This window comes from Patagioenas fasciata, chromosome 3 (assembly GCF_037038585.1).
Source record: "Patagioenas fasciata isolate bPatFas1 chromosome 3, bPatFas1.hap1, whole genome shotgun sequence".
In the NCBI taxonomy this organism is placed as follows: Eukaryota; Metazoa; Chordata; class Aves; order Columbiformes; family Columbidae; genus Patagioenas; species Patagioenas fasciata.
The window spans coordinates 64,538,490-64,557,708 of record NC_092522.1 but is presented as its reverse complement, the minus strand read 5'-3'; the positions used below and the strand labels follow the sequence as shown (position 1 = coordinate 64,557,708).

General features: G+C 43.1%; 1 protein-coding gene across 6 annotated transcripts in view; it reads right to left on the bottom strand.

Annotated features, from left to right (window-relative positions):
* The window catches only part of NHSL1 (NHS like 1), a 178,354-nt gene extending 162,355 nt beyond the window's left edge, over positions 1–15,999 (bottom strand). For 3 of the 6 annotated variants that reach the window (XM_065835777.2, XM_065835778.2, XM_065835779.2), the window contains exon 1: positions 14,925–15,537. In XM_065835777.2, coding sequence (XP_065691849.2) covers positions 14,925–15,282 — 358 coding nt within the window. In that variant the 5' untranslated portion in view covers positions 15,283–15,537. Of the gene's footprint in view, positions 1–14,924; positions 15,540–15,822; positions 15,838–15,982 lie in introns of those variants that run through there. The other 3 variants (XM_065835776.2, XM_071806489.1, XM_065835785.2) reach the window with 3 other exon arrangements.
* Positions 16,000–19,219: the final 3,220 nt, after the last annotated feature.

Here is a 19,219-nt window from a genome sequence, read left to right as displayed (position 1 = left end):
ACAAAGAAACCCCCCCCAGCAACAACAAGACAACACACATGAGAATCTACCCCGACTACAAGATGGCTGCAGAGGACACCACTTTGTTAGTTCAACGGGACCGATGCTGGCCTCATGCTCGCTCACTTTCTTTTCAATCCACCCCACTCCATTTGTGCCATCTGCTCTTGTAACCACTTCACCTTCTCAATCCACAGCAAAGCAGATTAATTAAATGCAAAGGAGATGTCAGCTGGGTGTGCCAGCACAGGCAGCCACATTCCCCCACTTTCAGACTCCAGGGCACCCCAGAGTGGGGGCAGAGGCCCAGCTGGGAGCCACAGCACCACTCACCCCGCTGCCACTCTGCAGTCCTGCACTCACACCATAGTCATTACTGAATGTTAACAGAGCTTGATTAAAAACTCAATGGCAATCCTTGGTTAGGAGGAGCTCTGATTTCAAATTTCAATATTGCAAAAATCCAGCTTCCAGAGCACTGCTGGATATACCACCGGCTGCTGCTTCCGCTGCTGGTAATTCCCTCCCCTCCCAAAACAACCTGCCCTCTGTTTCTACAGCATTTCAGTCAAGAAGAATGAGGGGTAGTCGCAGCAGTTGCATGGAACACAAACCTGTGATAGCTAGAGCTACTGAAATAAATGAGGGAAAAGCTAGAGGCAAATAGGGTTCAAAAATCTTTTTTAATAAAAAAGCAATTTAAAAAAATTTACCACAATCCACACGTAAAGCAAGCTGTTTACAGAGGGAAGAGGAATACGATAGCATTTCCTATGCAATAGATATGCAAAATATTGTTCTAAACCAGCTACCTAATTAGGAAACATTCGGGGATATCATCCCCCAAAATAAAAATAATTTTTAAAAAATCAAAAACAACAACAACAAAAAACAAAAAAACCCACAACTTACCTACACACTTTTCATTTTTGTTCTCCCTCCTATATCTTCACTATTATAAACACACTCCCAAAGTGCCAGTCTCAGCATTTTTTACTCCTGAAGCAAGCGGGCTCTTCCCTACAAAGACAGCGCTTAAGTCAGAGGGACTGAGCTCCAACGATGTGAGCATGGGGGAGGGAAACTTCAATATTATAATAAGACCCATCCATCAACCACTGCTATAAAGCTCTTTTGTTCCAAGTTCATACTTAGTAACTCAAGGTCAAAATTTATGTTGGAAAATGCAAACCATAAGTCAACCCAGACTTTCACCCCTCTGTTCTTCTTAACCTTAAAAGCAAACAAGAAACAGGCAAAAAGATTTTAGCTACACAGTCAACTTATACAAAAATGTACATCAAGGAATATTACCAACTTTAAAATGAGTGTGGATTAGGTTCTTGACCTACACTACTAATGATACAGATTAGAAAAATCAAAATCAGAATATAGGCATTTAGGATACAGGGCCTTTACTACTTCGGTTTTCTTACAGTTGGGACAAAGTCAATCAGTTGTTTTCATCTGGTGGGGTTTTTTTTGTTTGTTTTGGCTGGTTTGGTTTTCATTTTTGTTTTGTTTTCTAATTGAAGAGTGAGAGACACATGTAAGGTTTGGTTGAAAACACCACAGGGAAAACTAACTGATTAAAAAAAAATACCCACACAACACTTTTCCTCCCTGGTAAAAAACAAAGGAAGACATCTCTATTAGCCTTTGGCTTTAAGAAGTCCTGAGTCAGATGTGGGCAGCCTTAACAAAGAAGAAAAATAGTAGGTATTACAAATAAAAAGCAGTGGTTTCATTGCAGCAGAGTAAACAGGATGTATTCCATAGTCTACAACTATGCTCCTTAGAAACACAGCAGAAAAAGTAAATCATTCATTATGCTCAAATACTTAAGGCCAGACTTTTCAGTGAACCCCATTTTTGTAAGGTTACACAGTAGAAAGCAACAGAGGTGCCACATACCTGAGATTACAAGCTTATCCAATGCATATTTCCCAGAGGTGCTGTAACAAAAAAATCAATATACACTACAAGGACAGTGTAAGACAAGAGAACTCTGACACAAAATTGTGATCTAGTATTTAAATCCCTTTATTTTAAGATGATCAAGTAGTTCTTAGAATTGCCATCTCAAAAGTTTTTCAAGTTTTATTCCAAGAGTTTACATATAACATCTTTCATATGGGAGAAGTCCTGCCAAGAGCTTTAAATATAGCTGTATCAAATGCCAGTTTGGCTTCTTCCATGAGAACTGAGACACTTTAACAAGAGTTTATGAACTTTCATTGGAAAATAAAAATGAATGTATAATACTAGTTTGCCATCCATGTGTGTAAGTAATAGGTTATGTAAAATAGCAGATAATCCTGCAGTCTAATAGAAACACTACTAAATAAGAAATTTTTCTCCAATAGCTTTTATTTAGCCCTTAATCACAAGTTTCATTTAAAGCACCATCAGATGTACTAAGTCCTGCCAATTAACTCAGCGTAAAATGGTGCTTACTGAGGGGAAGGGTAAGAAAATGTGTTAATTAGCAGCAATTCAGGATACTGAGGGGACTTTTTTATTTGACCAACTGCTGCTGTGGATGATGAAAAAGGTATTTTCCATAATTCTCATTGGAGTTCACTTGCTTGTCTCATGCAAGATGAAGAACAGAACTATAAGGTATGTTTTATAACCCGCTTAATAACACTCAAATTGCCCCAAAAAAAAAAAAAAAAAAGTATTAATGTAACCTAGATCCTAGACAGTTTCCAAAAAAACTAGCCAAGAATCTTTGTCTGAATTTCAAAAAGAAGCCGCTGCTGAAATTCTTAAGCAGGCGGAAGGGTTGTTCAGGGCTCCTGCAAACACTGAATGCTTTTCACTCTGTAAGGGATGCTGACAACAGTATCTGCCAGGTGAGGCACTGGAAACAGTTTCGGCTGTTTCCAATGTAGATAGTTTCCACTTCTGGTATCCAGTTTACGACCTCGCCTTTCAACAGCAGGTATTTTTTGGAAGAATACTCTCAGCAAAGAGGCACTGCAAGGTGATAAGTCCTCAAATAAATAATTATGTGCTTTGTTACTTAAGACTAAGACCTTCCCTTACCCATCCTTTTTCAGATAGATGTACTAAGCTGTTCACCTAAGGCCACAGAGTACCCCAGCTTTCTTGATCAGGTTGTCCATCTTGGATACAAATTAGCACCCCTCTTTGACAACCTTCCACTAAGAAGAGTATTAGGGTTCCTACATATAATGCTTTGACAAGAGGCAATGAGCACAAACTGAAACACAAGAAACTGCATTTAAACACGAAAGAAAACTTTTTTTTACTGCGAGGACGGTCAAACACTGGCACAGGTTGCACAAGCAGGTTGTGGATGCTCCATCCTTGGAGATATCCAAAACACAAGTGGACACAGCCCTCAGCACCCTGCTCAAACTGAGCCTGCTCCGAGTTGTGGGTTGGATTAGGTGATCTCTGGAGGTGCTGTCCCATTTCTGGGATTCCATGATTTCACTGACCACAGGGAGAGTGTTTACACTTTCAGCTGCAAAGCTCTCAATACGTGATCCTTCCTTCCAGTCTTGAGAACTTTTACTAGAAGGTTTCATTGCATTCAAACTCACATAGTCATAGCTTCAACAACAGCCACTAAGGCAGAGGAGAATAAAAAGGGGGTACTACAGCAAACAGCATGGAGTTCAAGTATCTTTTATAACACCCTGGAAGCAGAGACTGCTTCAGTGTTAATGGAGATCATGCAGGACTTTGAGTCTGATCATTTCAGGGTGTGGCTACAGCATTCATACCAAAACCTGCCCTTGGATCTGCCTTTTGTCAGTCAGCCATTTTTCCAATATTCATGTATGTTAAATGCTCAAATATTCCAGGATTCAAACTTTTACCAGAAATAAACCCATGATTTCACTTATCTTCAGGATTAAGTTTATTCATAGTTTATTTTTTTTTAAGTCACTAATAATAATCTAAATTAGAAATACCATATGTGTACAGACGTAAATAGTGACAAAACCAGTGGAGCACAAACATGCCAAGCTGACAGGAGCTCAGATGATGACAAGCTTTTGTCTATCGTGACCTAATTTGTTTTTCTATCAGTTGTACTACACAATGCATTTAAATAATTTAAATATTTGATGTGTTAAGCTACAGCAAATTATCTCTACATACAATGCTAAGTTACATACTCTCCATCCTGCTGTTTACAAGCTGTACCTAATTCCAGACTGCAGCAAGTTTCACAACTTGTCAGCAAGGTTACTAACAGTAACAAAACAGTTTCCAAGGAAAAAAACTACTGTATTTTGTGTGTTGGGAAAAGGGGTGGGAGAGGAAAACATGCTCTGTTAAAGCAACAGGGTCAAAACAACATGCCTGGAAGAGCACTCCCTCCCATGTTACCACGCTCTGCAGAGGGCACATCGCACATCACAGAATTGAAGCCAAACTCAGAAACAAGTGGGAGCAGGCAAGATAACAAGTAGTGCAGATGGTTTTGGTCTTCGTTACCATTAAGTAGACACAATGTCTCTGTAACAGATATGGAATAAACAGAGGCTTTTGTAACATGGCAAACTAAAAAACACCAAGACCTCTAAAGTTTTTGTGGTATTCTTTGCCTCAGGCAAACACTCTGTGGATTTCTAATTACCTGCTCTTCCTCTAGACCTCAAGAAGGCCCATAACTATTGTGAAACTTCGGGTTCTTCAACACAGATCTTTTCAAACCACACTTAACTAAATTGCCATCTTCTAGCTTGACTCCTGTGTGTTAAGACTAGACTCTCTTGGGGCAAAGAGTCTCGTGCTCACAGTTAAATCTGCATTGTGGCTGTGCTAAATAAGCACTTTGGAATGTTTTAAGGAAATTTGTGATCGCAAGTAGGCCGACCCTGAAGTTTCACCTTCTTCCACCATAAGCAAGCGCAGCCTCCCTCCTCTCCGTGCACGGGACTTGTTGCTGAAGGCCAGCCCTGTCCTACTGCAAACCACCAAGACAAGGCAGAGCAAGAGAACTGGCTCACACTCACCTCATTTTCTCTAGCTTTCCTATCTTTCCTGAACATAAAGATCACAATTATAGATTGTAATTCTGTATACTTTATAATATAGCTATTATATTATTATAACTGCGTCTGTAATTCCAAAGTAAACTATAATAATCTAATTACATTTAAACCACCCTTGTTCAGACCACGCTTGCCTCCCCAGGATGAGGTAAGCCCTACATGATGCTACCCAGGATTTCAGCAAGCACGGAGGCAGATCCACTTCAGCACACGTTGCGCAACCCGTGCCCAGCCCAGCTGCAGCCCAATGGGGTCAGGGCCCCCCAGCCTCTGCAGCACAGCTCCCCGCAGGGCAAGGGCTGTCCCAGCCTGCCCAACAGGACAACACACCCTCCCCACGGCCAGGGCAGCAGCCAGGGATATAGGGAAGGGTGTCAGCCCCACAGGGATCAGTTGCTATACCAGTTTCCCATGTCTGAGCTTCCAACAAGCTTCCAGCACAACTGGTACAAAATCCTGCTATTCCCCCATTATCACCCTTCTACTTCCTACCCGTTCCCTGTGGCATGCATTCAGCCGTGCAAATTGACTTTTTGTAATAAGTATGCTTGTACCTTATAATACTCTTGATATTCTGTCACATACACATGCTAATTAAAAAAAAAAAATCTAGCAGGAGGAACTGCACAGGAACCACCTACCGATATTTTAACAGAACAAGGAAATATTTTAATAAACAAGTTTTAGAAAACTGCATCTAAACTAACACACCAAGGCATATTATGAACATTGTATTACTTTCATTCTCTTTCTCCCTCATACCACATGTAGAACAAACTTATTCTTTCCCCTATTTAAAATGCTGAAGTTCACAAATAGGGTCCCTATCTTTCCAATACTACGAATCAAAACAGTATAAGCTATATACTTAATTGAATTATTGTTCATATATACATTCACATACATCTCAATCTTACAGAGTACTTATTTCCAGAATTTCTTGTATCATTCAATATTTGAGAACAAGGATTTTATTTGCATCATGTCCAGAATAAGTGGGATGAGATGTAGATCCTGCTGTGTAATCAAGCTTTGCTTGCGCTTTCTTCTCAATTGGATATCAAGCACCCCAGCTAACAAAAAGGGGAATGTTTTAGATAAGTTTTGGAAGAACCTATTCCCATTCCTCAGTAGTTGGTTTCTTTTCTTCTAATTCAAAATGTTTTAAGCGACAATGTGACTAAGGACAATGTGACTAACAACATTTTGAGGTTTTCTTTATAATGTTTAAAGATACTGAATTAGCCAAACATCACTTGGTTTTTTGAGCCACCCAAGCAGAACCAGTTACTTAGCACCAACCAGATATTGAACAGGAAGGGAAAGCCAACACCACTCACTTAGGAGCTCTTCCCTCCCATACAACAGGAACAAAAGGTGCCACTAGAGATAACCCACAAAGTGCTCCTCTCGGGTCCTGCTGAGCTTCCCGTAAGCAAACTCCATTTGTTGCCAAAAGCCAAAACTTGCCAAAACAGAAGACAGCCTGCCAGAAGACTAAACCTGCTTTCTCACTCAAACTCGCACTGTTGAGAAAGCTCAACAGTTCAACAACCAGACACAGAAGAATATATGTAAGGCAGTGAACGGCGATATTTATCCAACCACTTAAAAGCTGATGAGAGTTCTTCTGTAGCCAACATTTTGGTACTAAAAGGGAAAAAAAAAAGTGGGAGGAACAAGGAGAAAGAAGAGCATTCAGGCACAAGATGTTACCACTTAAAATATTCTGGAGAAGTCTCTTGTTTTCATTTTCTGCTTGGCCATTCAACCAGAAAAAATAAAATAGAAACCCACCATCACTGTTACTCAATATGCTTGAAACCTCTACTTGATCATCCTTCCATTACAATTTACATTAGTATTTATTGCTAGTAGAAAAATTGAGTAGCTCAATTCTTCAGGTAGCATCCATAGTTCCAGTTTACTTCAGGAGGCATCTGTTACAGACCTAATCTCTGAAAAGTAGGAGCTAAGTTAATAAAAAAATTACAATCTTAGATTAATCAAAATTTGCTTAGAATACACTCTGATTACAGTAAAAGCAATATCAAATCAAGTAGCTTAACAGATCTATGGGTTATCAGAATGTTAAATTTCATATTAAAACAGAGTTGCTGCTCACATGTGGATTAAGGAAATTAAACCTACTGAAACATTAAAATATCCTTTAAGTTCAAAAGTTATAAGATATTCACAAATATTCATTAGAGTTTGAGGTTTTCTTATTTCTAGTAATAGCTGGATACTCTCACTTCCACTGCTGTTATGGTGTACATGGTTTTGCTCTTGTTTTACACTCCTATAGCAGAGCAATAGACATCTCTGTGTTTGGAAGGGGAGCATTAAAAACAGACAAAGGGATTTACTTGAGCAGGATTCAGATTATTACTATGGTGCTATCCACTGTGCCACAACCCCAGCCAGGAAGCTCTTACACTGGGGCTAACAGCAAGGGGTATGACACGGAGGAGTGACAAGGGAAAAAGCCAGAAAGCTCACGAGAAAGCAAGAAGCTACATCAAACATCACCTTTTCCTATCTCTGCTGCCCATCCCCTCACACCCTTCCTCCCAAATCCTACCAGCTATCAGGCATGCAGAGAGCCTTGCATTTGAGGAAGGCGAGATGCCCAAGGTCAGTTTTATCAGGCATGACATGGATGGGGAGGTGCAGAGTGGACATTGAAACTGCCACCCCTCAGAAGAGGCAGGGTGGGGAGCCCGAACTATGAAAGAAAAAGAGAAAGAGGAAAGTAAGGGAAAAAAAGACTAATCAGGCCTTCACTTAAAAAGTGTGTAGACCAGGGGCTCTGATTGGGAAATTACCAAGAGAAGTTATGGCAAAGCAACTACTCAGCACTAGCTCTCTCTGCAGGCACAGCTACTCTGCCTCCAAACTGCACTGAGATGGAAGCTCAACCACATTCAGTAGGACCTTAAACGTTCATGTTCTAACTACTCATCATTCTCAAAGGGCAATGAAATCTCCTATGTACAATTAAAAGACAAGAGGCCAACAAATAAATAAATAAAAATGACCTAGCATAAAACACCATAATTCACAAATGACAAAAAAAAAAAAACAAACCATGACAGCCTGAAGCCAGAAGAAGCCCTGCCCAACTAAAACATGGTACAACATAAATCCAAACAGCTTGCAAAGTCCACCCACATTAATCTGTGCTTAACCCACGGGCAGAAAGATTTTTTTTCCTAGTCTCTTAGTGGCGTGTCATCCAGGCTCTCTGGAGTCTGCCATCCGACCAGCAGGTTTCCTATCAAACCTACAGCCGAGAACAACATTTAATTACCATGTTTAATTGATCTTGTTAACTGTTAGGGTGGACAGCTTTGATCTTGCCTGCTGATAGCTAGCTTACGACTACAAAAGAAACCAGGACTTTGCATAATTGCCAAGCCTTCAATGTGTGTTTTTTAATTCCTTCTATTTCTCAATCTCCCTCTCTGTGGTGCATTAACACTCCTGATAACATGAACCAAAACACATGCCCTCATTTATCGTATCATTTATTTAAATATGCAGGGGGGGAAAAGAAAGACAAGGCAAGGGAAATTGGCCTTCCTTCACCCAGAAATACAAAAAAAAGGCCAGAAATTACCATAGTGAATATGGCCTTGGCAACATTAAGCATCCCATGGCTGATGGCGGCCGGCACCAGTTCAGAGAAGGGTGCGGGAATCATCAAGCACACGTGGGATAACCTGCTCCTCATCCCCCTTGAAAGCCTCATCTGCCTCTCCACTAGTTAGAGGCTGGTTTAAATTCCAGCACGGAGGTTTTGAGGAATTTCAGTGGCTTTCCACTGTGTTGTTTTATGTTTGCTAATAGGTTCACACAAAAAATGCATCTTCTGCGGGAACTTCATATTAACATCTTAGGAGAGAATCCCACAAGACCAAGATTACTAGTTTACACTCAACCAAGCAGAGACTGTGCCAGTACTAATAGGAAGAGAAATTTCTGAGGACATTTTATGTTACCCTAAAATATCTAGAAACCTTCAAAATAGATCCTAATTAAAAACAACTAACTACAAGTATGTTTAATTCATTAACACTGTTTTCCTGAATGATCAAACCAATCATAAGATCTACGGAAATAAACGTTCATAGGTGTTGTATAATAGGTTCTGAGCAATACACAAAGAAGCTCTAAATTTCAGCCAATGAGTGTCAACTGTTTTCAAAACAGCAAGCCAAACCTTCATCGAACTGAATTCAGCTGGAGCTTTGCCACTCAGCAGGACAGCGACTTGGCCCACGGTCCCTATGGGAAATCTTTTTCTCACTCAGACTTTCTTCCTGCTTATTTCAAATGAAATCTCCTTTGGATCAGGTTGAATTTCCACAGATAATTAGTCTTGCACTAGCTAAAGAAAACAAGAGTTATATTGCTTCTTAGCAGCAATCTGAATGATTACAACAGGGTAAAAGAGAAAATACCTTTTTTTTTTTCCTTCCTGGGGGAACGGAGCTGTTAACTGTTTAACATGGTTTGAACTTTGCTGCTGAATCTTCATATTACAGACCAAAAGAGAGAAGAAACGTACCATTGCGTGTGGTCACCTAAAGCATCTGTAGGGTATTGTAGCCAAACTGTAGCTCTCAAATACTGTTAGAACAGATTTCTTCCCCTGAAAGTCAGTCCTTTCTCACCAAAGCTTCCTCAACAACACACAATTGTTTTGGTGGTTGGCTTTAAGGTTTGTTTTTTAGGTTGTTTTGTCTTGTTGTTTGTGTTTTGGTGGGTTTCTTTTTCTTTTTTTTTTTTTTTTTTGGGGGGGGGAGGGGTGGGGCGAGGTAGTGTTCTCATTGGATTGCATTTTTTTTCCGAAACCATTTACTAATGAAGGTTTCTTCTTGTTACTACAAGATGACATCTCTTCTACACTCTTTCCTTACACCAGAAGCTACAGAAAGCCCAGAAAGTCAGCCAGCCCATTCATCTCCTGCCTGCTGCTGATACTGTCTCGAATAATGCTAACTTTTGGTGGCTCGGGATGGAGGAGGGGTTTCCCTAGGAATAAGCTGAATAAAGCTTCCTGTTCAGCTGAAGCAGGAAACGTGCTCCTGTATTGCCTTACACACAAAGAGTGGAAAACACTTATTAAACAAAATAGCAGGAGATGGAGTGTAAACTGGGTTGTCCTTACATCATGCAGACAAATAGAAAGCCATATTCCCCACCCCCATAGCCCTCCTTCATTAAAGAGCTTAAACTTGAAAAAAATACATATGTATACACATTCTGCATGAACATCAAATGATTATGCTGTGCCTTTAAAACCAAACACTGAAGAATTTCAAACAACAACACTAATTAGGAGGTAGCATTTCCTCCCTCCCACAGGATCAGTTTCTTCTTGTTAGAACAGGAGGCACAACTGGCCAAACCCCATCCTGCTGCTGGAGAAACTGAACCAGAAGTTGTCATTAGGTTAACCTCCCAGCATTTCTCTCAAAATATCTCTTCAGAAAGACTAAAAATAAATAGCATAGAAGACGGAAGGGACAGCCTTCCAGTCTGTCAAACCATTAGGATTCACAGAGAAGAACAGCAATATTAAATTTTGCATAAGTATCTGCAGATGGTTGAAGACAAATATTAATGGAAAAAATGTCCTTCTTCTTGCCCCATGAAAACAATGACTGTTCAAGGCCTCACAGCATTTTCCAAGAGCTGGCCTTGTAATTCATGAAAGATTTCTCTGCTGCCATCATATGCCTTTTATGAGCTCTGATCACTTCAAAGAGGCACTTGTCCTCACCCACCCTTACGTTTAAGAACTGAAAGTGATGAAAAGTATTAATACATCACCTAATGCTAGGTCATAGCTACAAATCCACGCTGCTAGAAGATGAAAAGCTGTTAGGCAAGTTCGATGGTGTAATCCATATTACAGCAGCTGGATGCTGGAAACATACAACAAAACACCACGCAAAACAGCAACGCACATAAGCTTAATGAAACCCTGATGAAAGACTGTTAAAAACAAAGAATACCCAATCTAATTAATTCTCTAGACCTGGCTAAAGCAGTTAAACCAAGGTCATGAGTACTGCATATTGCACTTGAATTTAATAAACCAACCTTGAGCCACTAATGCCTCCCACCACCATGAGTTATAAACCAGTCATCAGCCCCTGGGGACATGTCTCATCATATTTTCATGTCCCTTCTAATGGCACAACACCCTGCTCATCATGCAAAGCTCTGCCACTGCAAATGGAAAGTTTAAGACAGACAAACCAAACCAGACAGAGCTGAACATTCCAATGAAGCCCATTGTCCATGGCAAACCCTGGAAAAAGCACCGCCACTAAGATTGCACACAACTGAAAGCTACCGTCAGTATACTGAAGTACATGAAACTAAACTCCGAGTGTGTGTGGCACACCAGTGCAAACCCTTTGAAGAGCCGGCCTCCTAGCTAAAAGACATGGCACAGGTCCAAGCCACACTTGACAGATGAGGAAGTTTCCCACTTGTAAGGGTTGCAAAGATGTAGCACCTACTGCAATGCAGCACATGGTTGACCAGTTTGCCACATTAGAAATTTCTTTCACTTCTGGTGCAATGAATGGATTTACTTGAACAAATATATTCACTATGGGATACCAAACAGCATATAACAGAAGAGAAACAGCTGAGATCATTCAAGCAACATTTCTTTACTCACACTCCAATACACACACCTAGGAGCACATGGATCCTACACACCCATAGAGGACACACCATACAGCCAGACAAGCAAGCACAGTCCACAGCTGTAGAGAACAACTAACTGAAGACAAAGAGCTTTGTTCTGGCTGCTTTCCCTCCCTTGCACACTCACTCCTGCTCATGGAGGAACAAACACTAATGGACCCCAGTTATCTCAAGGGTATTACACTGAAACAAAATTATGATAGCGCACAAAAGAAAAAACCCTCGCAATTTCAAAGTATGAACTTTCCCAAGCACCAGGGACATGGTGTAGCTTATACCAGCTGCCAGTCTGCAGCTACTTGCCAAGAAACAGTTCTGACCCAGATTTGAAGTTTGCTAGTCCTCTTCTGGTCCTTCCAATAGAAGATCATGGTGGGATCAGTAAAGTCCTCCTGGGATCTTGTGCTCCAAGAGGAAACTATTGTCTGGGCCCCACAAAGAGAACAGGAACCATTTATTCAAGTAGAAATTACCCACAATTTGAAAAGTAAGTGTACGATGTCCTATGCCCTCATCCTGAAAGCCAGAGCAAAATACTTAAGTCATCTGACACAACATCATGCTACATCTGCCTGCGTACCACAAGAGATACAGTAATTTACAATATTTTTCCCCACAAGTAAAAATTTATGAGCAATAAGAATCTAGTAAATGGGAACACAGATTTTTTACAGTCCATGTTGTTCTTAAAGTCCCACACCAGCAATCAGCTTTTTCCATGAAGCTTCTGAATCTTCAAAAACGGGAAGGAAAAATCCCGCTTGTCATTGTCCTCCAACAAAGCCAGCATTATTAAACCATTCTCTTTCTTTTGCAGATATTTCCCTTTGATGCCAGCAACAGGGTTCAACTTGCAGACAAGCCTTGACGACTTGCATTATAGAGACGGTCATGATGCTAACTACAACTGATCATCCCAGCCGATCTCCGTGGACAGATTACAATATGTAGAAAGCACATAAGAAATGACCTGTCTTTATATGCAACTTCACAATAATATACTCAGCCTACACACCAATTCCTTGCAAATAATCCTTCTTTACAGGAAGGCTGTATTTCACACAATTAAAAAATACATATTAGAAAGAAAACATCATTAATTCTCCCTGACATTAATAAATGAGATACTTAAAAAGTAAATATTAGCAGCAGCAATGCAGCTGTTAAGTAGGAAAATTAAATTTGACAGTAGAGACACCACTTACTAAAGAATTTAAAACCAAATGGAGAAAGCCAAACATAAGAACTGCGTCCATTTTTGGGAATTGCAATGACAAGAGCAAAGATCATCAAATTAAAAGCAATAACAGGCTTAGCTCAAAGAACTTAATTGTAATAAAAAAATAAGCAGCAAATACATAACTTGTGCAAAACAACTACCAAGAAAAAATGTAATAACTAAATGTCTGACACGTAAAATTTCAGGGCTTGCATAGTACAGCAATAGCCTCCTTTCACCCTTCCCTTTAGATGTGTTGCATCAGTGTACGGTAATAAGTAGCTCCCTATTTAAAATAAAGATAAATACTGCTTCCTATCAGGGCATCAATGTAATATACCACCATACTGCAGGTGTCCCCAGTAGTAAAACATTCTAACCTCAAGTCTGACAACACCATGCCATGCCAAGCCAAACTAACATAATTATATTGGTAGAAAAGGATATACCTGTTTTGGTAAGGAATAAAAGCTCCTTAAGTTTGTCAAGCAGTTACAAAGCACCAAAAAGTCAAACTGATTATCACAAAGCTTTAGCCTAACACAAACCACAGAAATAGCCTTTTGATAAGGGTGACAATGGTTTCCTCCTTCGGAGGAACTGTTTACTGAAGTATACCATAGGGAATAATTCTGCAATGAAACAGGCAAGTTTCCCACAGTGTGTACGTATTCTTTGAAACTTACTTGTGAAAGGCCTTTCTTACCAATTTTGTTCCTATGTACACCATATGCAAAGCAGGCTTTCTACTCCCATTTAGAAGAAAACTATCAGTGATGTCCCAGCAGCAGTCCTATTTAGGCTAGGCTTATACCTTACACAGCTGCCACAGAAGTTGCAACACAGTTCTTTGGATTCCTGAATGTTTCCAACACATTGAGAAAGCTAAACTGATGTTGCAAGCCAGCTACTATACTCTGTGGGGAGCTAGGACACACACAAATGAAATTCCATGTAGCAGATACAATTTTTATGGGATCCTTTCTCTAAAGTTGGACCAAGCTCAGAAAAAACTTTTCCTATAGCTCTCTGCAGCTGTACAGTTAGTCGCTTCTGAGGGCCACTTTACAGTGGCTCAGAAAGAGACTTAACAAGAACCTCCCCATACTGCCACTACTTAGGAATCCAGGGCCAAATCTGGATCTTGCTGCTTACGCTCTGTATGAAGTTGCAAACACAAACTTGGGGTCAGTTCTGCACATAGAACAGAAGCTCAGGAGAAACAAGAGACACAAAACCACCCCCAAAGTACATCCAGATTTCTATTTACTGAGGTCTTCCCATGCACATATAAAAAAATTAATCAGGCATGTGGGCTGAACTGTCAGAAGCCCGGCTGATCCGAAGTCTAGCTCAAACCCGGCATAAACATATAAACAAACCCACCCAGCCCTCCCCCAGGACTACCACACTATCTCCAAACTAAAATCCCCCGCGCTGTAAGCGCTGACAGCCAGCCAGCCACCCACCTCGGACCCCGCGTCACCCCGCTGCCCTCCCTGCCAACTCCCCCTCCCCACTCAATTAGATTTCTGCCAGACAGAGGCACCGGTGAAACACCAGCAACCACTGGCCCCACACGGTGAAACCCCTCTGCTTGGGCGGCAGCCAGTGCCGGAGCCGCCGGATAGAAGCCCGGGGCCGGGGTCACCAGGAGGGGGACAAGCAGCGCCGCGCTGCAGCCGGCAGGCACCGGCGGGGCCCCGGGAGAAGCAGCGGCGGGACGCCGAGGGCGGCCGTCGCCACCTGAACACGGGAAGGGCGAGAGGGGGATGCTTCAGTTTCCCTCTTCTTTTTTCTTTTTTTTTTTAAACAAATAAATAAAATAAAGCTGGCCGCGCAAGCCGCCCCGCCACAGAGCGGGCGCCCCCCGACAGCCCCCCCCGCCACCGTCCCGGGCTCGCAGCGGCGGGGAAAGGAAATATCGCACTCACGGATCTTGACTTTGCGGTGGTCAAGGCGGGCGAGGAGCGTCTCCAGGGCGCCGAGGCGGCGCTGGAGCCGGGCGTTGCGGTGGCAGAGAGAGTCCGCTTCGCTGAGGATCCCACCGAAGATGTCGCCGGCGCAGCGGGAGAGGTCGGAGAGCTGCATCAGCAGCGACACCAGAGCGTACGAACTGACCTGCTCCAGCGCCCCGAAGAGCGGCACCGCGCCGCGGCGGCGACCGCCGCCCCCCTCCGCCGACCCGGCGTGGTCCCCCGGCGCCGGGCCGCCCCGCTCCGCGCCATCCCCGCCGGCCTCCTCCAACCTGCACAGTTTCAGGGGCTCCAGGGTTCGCAGGGGAAACGGCATCGCGGCCGGGGGAAGGAGGGCAGCGCAGGGCACGGTGGCGGGGAGGGAGAAGCTAGGCGTCCCCGGCGCAAAAAGTCTTCATCTGCGCAGCAGCCGCGGTGACAAAAGTTCAGAAAGAGGAGAGAGAGAGAGGGAGGGAGAACAACAACAACAAATGAATCGGGGCGGGAGGACGGGCGGGCTACGCGCTCCAGGGCCGGGGGGGAACCGCGGCCGCCGCCTCGGCGGAGGGGGAGCCCCGCACGGCGCCCATGTGCGGGAGCGGCCCCCGGAGGCGGGAGCGGCCCCGGGAGGAGCCGGGCGGCCGCCGCCGCAGCACCGCCGCACGGCGGGCGCGGGGAGAGCCGGCGCGGTGCTGCCCTGCGGCCGGGAGACAGGAAAGAGCGCGGCTTTTTTCTCCCCCAAGTGGAGACGGGATCCGAGGGGAACGTGGGAGGGGGGGCTGAAGCGCTCTGGATGCGGCCACAAAGGAGGAAAAGCTGGCAGAGAGAGAGGGGAAGGAGGAGGAGGAGGGGAGAGAAAAGCCCAGAGCAGCCCCACCTGGGGAACCCCGCGCCGTTGCAGGCACTTTTCTGAACGCACCAAACTCCCAACCCGGAAAGCGAGAGCTTGAAAGAGAGGAGGAGAGAGGGGAGTGAAGGAAAAAAAAAAAAAAAAAGCCTCCGCGAACCTGGGAAAAGAAAAGGAGGCCGCCGCCTACCTGTAGCTCCCCGAACTGGAGCCTCTGCCAGAGCCTCACCCTTCCCAGCCAGCTAATAGCAGAAGTAGCCGCTGCCGGCTCAGCCCAGCCCCGCGGCGGTCTGCGCCCGGGCCAGCGGGCATCCCCGGGGCGCACCAGCCTCCTCCTGCCCGGTGAAAGGGGCCAAAGGAGAGATGGGGAAGGTCGCCGCTGGCCTCTTGTCTCAGCCTCTTCCCCTGCTTTGCTGCAGGTCAGGCTGGGGATGCTGCTCAAAGGCAGGGGAAAATGAACAGCCTGCCTGGAAACACGAGTTGCAGAGTGAGCAGAGCTGTAATGGTTGGTTGTGGTTAATTTTTTGTAAGGTTGACACCAAGGTAGGAAAAGCAAAGTCTGAACTAGGCGGCATGACATTAAGCGTTGCAGCACCAAACATTGCCCTAGCATGTAATTCTGGTACAGACGGAAGGCAGGTTCAAGCTTTAGAAGCCCCCACACTTTGCCCCTGTAAGACACAATCAGCTCTTCATCGCGATGACTACTCTAATGGGCTATTCCCCACAGAACCAATTTAGTGTGGTAGCAAGTGTCAACAGCTGCTATTTAATTTTAATTGGACAATGGCCTACTGGCTCTGGGCTCCTGCTATATGATGAAGAGGGGAACCTAATCCCACTCCTCTTATGGAAAAGGGCCCTGGGGAAAAGTGGTTCTATGGTCCTTTCCTGCCCCATTGCCTGCTCCGGCCCCCACTGCAGCTGCAGCTGATGAATCTACATGATGAAAGAAAGAGAACCAGCTGGAGAAGGAAGGATCCAGGAACAGGCACACAGTGCCCTTCCATTAGCATCCTGAGGCCGCATTGTTTATAACAAAATATTCTGCATCATAGTAATTCTCACAGGTACTTTACTTAAGGGAAATCTGAAGAAAACAATTCTACCAGTAGTGTTTCATAAGCTCCTTGGTGCATGGAGGAGTTTGGGGGCAAGCGTGCAGGCAGTGGAATACAAACCAAAAGTTCAGTGGCACACAGAGTGAAGATCTACAGGAAACACATTAGGGGTGATACTCATATTCAACAATTGCAAGTCAATTATTTTCATACATTAAGTTAAAAAAGCCTTTAATCTTCAAGTTTTCATTGGAGAAAAAAAAGCAATGCAATGTAGTGTTAATGAAATAAAGAACAAACCCACCTTTTTTCACCCAAACCCACCCAAGTCCAAACAGGTTACCAAAGGATGACTGTACACCTAGGAACGCTTCCACTGATTTTCTGTTACCAACAGTACCACTGAGTTTATTTGTGTAATATTTGTAGAAACTGATGAGAACACACTGTAAACAGGCTAAATGATGTTTAAACAGGGTTTTAAATGCACAAGGAATGCCAAGCAATAGTCTTGTGATGGGGATGCCATCAGGATTGATTAACAGAGGATGGAAAGCAGTCATCCTCTAATAGTGAATTCTTCTGGTTTTATTTTGAGACATAATGTCTTCATTAGTTCTTAGACATGTTTGGTTGAGATAGTTGTTTGATAAAAACTATGGCCTGTTCACTGGCATGTTTGAATTGAGAGGAGTGTATGCTTTGTTTTAAGTATAGGAGTATCATGGGGAAACCAAGTATGAGGTGGACTTTTAAATATAAAACACAGTAGGAAGAAAAGAAGCAAAGAGCTCAGTTCAGGTGTCAGCTGAAAAGAATCCACAGCTACATATCTGCTGGGACTTATCATAGACTTTGATTGGGAATTACTAATTTTTAAGCTTAAGTAATAGGTAGCTTAAAAATGATAAATGTACCAGTCTAATAAGCTTTCTTGCAGGAGAAAATTCAGATCAAATTCTGATATTGCAAATATTTTTGCATGTTCTTATCTGTAAGCACAAGAAAGTATTTAAAACAGATTTGAGTGCAAGGAGAATTATAGCAAGAAAACAAAACTAGGCAACACCTACATGCAGTAAAGAACCTCAGCTACTGTGAGTAGAATTTCACTGCCAGTGAAGCCTACTTTATACCTATTTCACTGTTTCCTGTGTTTGCAAACTGTAAAATGAACTACTGTGACAGCCTGAATATTTTTGGTGGGAAAAATATCTCATAAAAAAGAAGCTCTTTTTAGCACTGACAGTTAAACCAAATTAAGAAATAAATCTGAATTTTAAACGCACTGATGTTCTTGAAAAATTCAAAGTCCAGAACAATACTTTTTCTCATTAATTCACTTGGGTTTGTTTTTCCTGGAAGAGACACTACCATATGGAATATTCAGAAAAAAAACAGGTGTGAAAAAAATGTAAATATTAAGTGACTGAAATGTGAACATGGGTTAACTGAAACCAGTAAAGGATGGTCTCAGATCTTGCTTCCTCCCACGCAAAAGGAAGGGACATAGGAAGGGAAACAGAGCTTAAATACTTACACAGTTGGAGACTTAAAGTATTCGTCATGCTGGAAAGAAAGCATTTAAAATTTCTAAGTTCAGTGGAAATACTGACTTTTTTGGGGACACACAAGCCCCCCAGTTACCAAGCATATTTTCTACTTCAAGCAGTTATCACTGGAAAATGTTTCTATTTCTGGCAGCACTGTCAGGCTGCTCCTGCTCCTTTTTTATACTCAGGGACAATGCCTGGCAGGGCAGTGGTGGTGGCAGCCCCTGTGCTTCTCCCTGCTCTCCATCTGGCCACTGCCCTTGGGTGGGCAACCCCTGTGGCTCACAGCCCCATGGATCCACCTCAACACAGCTTGTGGCAACTGTGGTGCAAGAGTGGCAGAAGCGAAGGGCTACTTTCCATTTAGCTGCATCTGCTGGAGAAGGGGGTCTGCGAGCTCAGTAGGCAGCAGCTGCTTTCAGTTGGGCAGCTAAGCCTGGCAGAGCTGTCACCTGGAGTTCTGGGTCTCACACCTGCAAATACCCTCAGTCGGGACTGGGTGATCCCTTGAGATGAAGAACAGAGCCAAGGACAGTAGAGAGTTTACTGAATATTTCACATCAATATTAATTCAATTTTTGACAAAAGTTCAAAGTTCACTGGAAAATTTATTCCGTCTGAATTGTAGCTTTCTTCCTTCAGCATTTTGAGCCTCAAGTTAAATTACTAAATTAAGGACCTAATAATTTTCATGCTTTATTTCAAGAAAGAGAAGACGAGTCTTATGGTAGTTACTCATCACCTATTGTGAAATGAATGCCACTCTTCCCTCCGCTTGCTTCCGCAGTTTGTTTGGGCCCTCAGAAGCAAAGG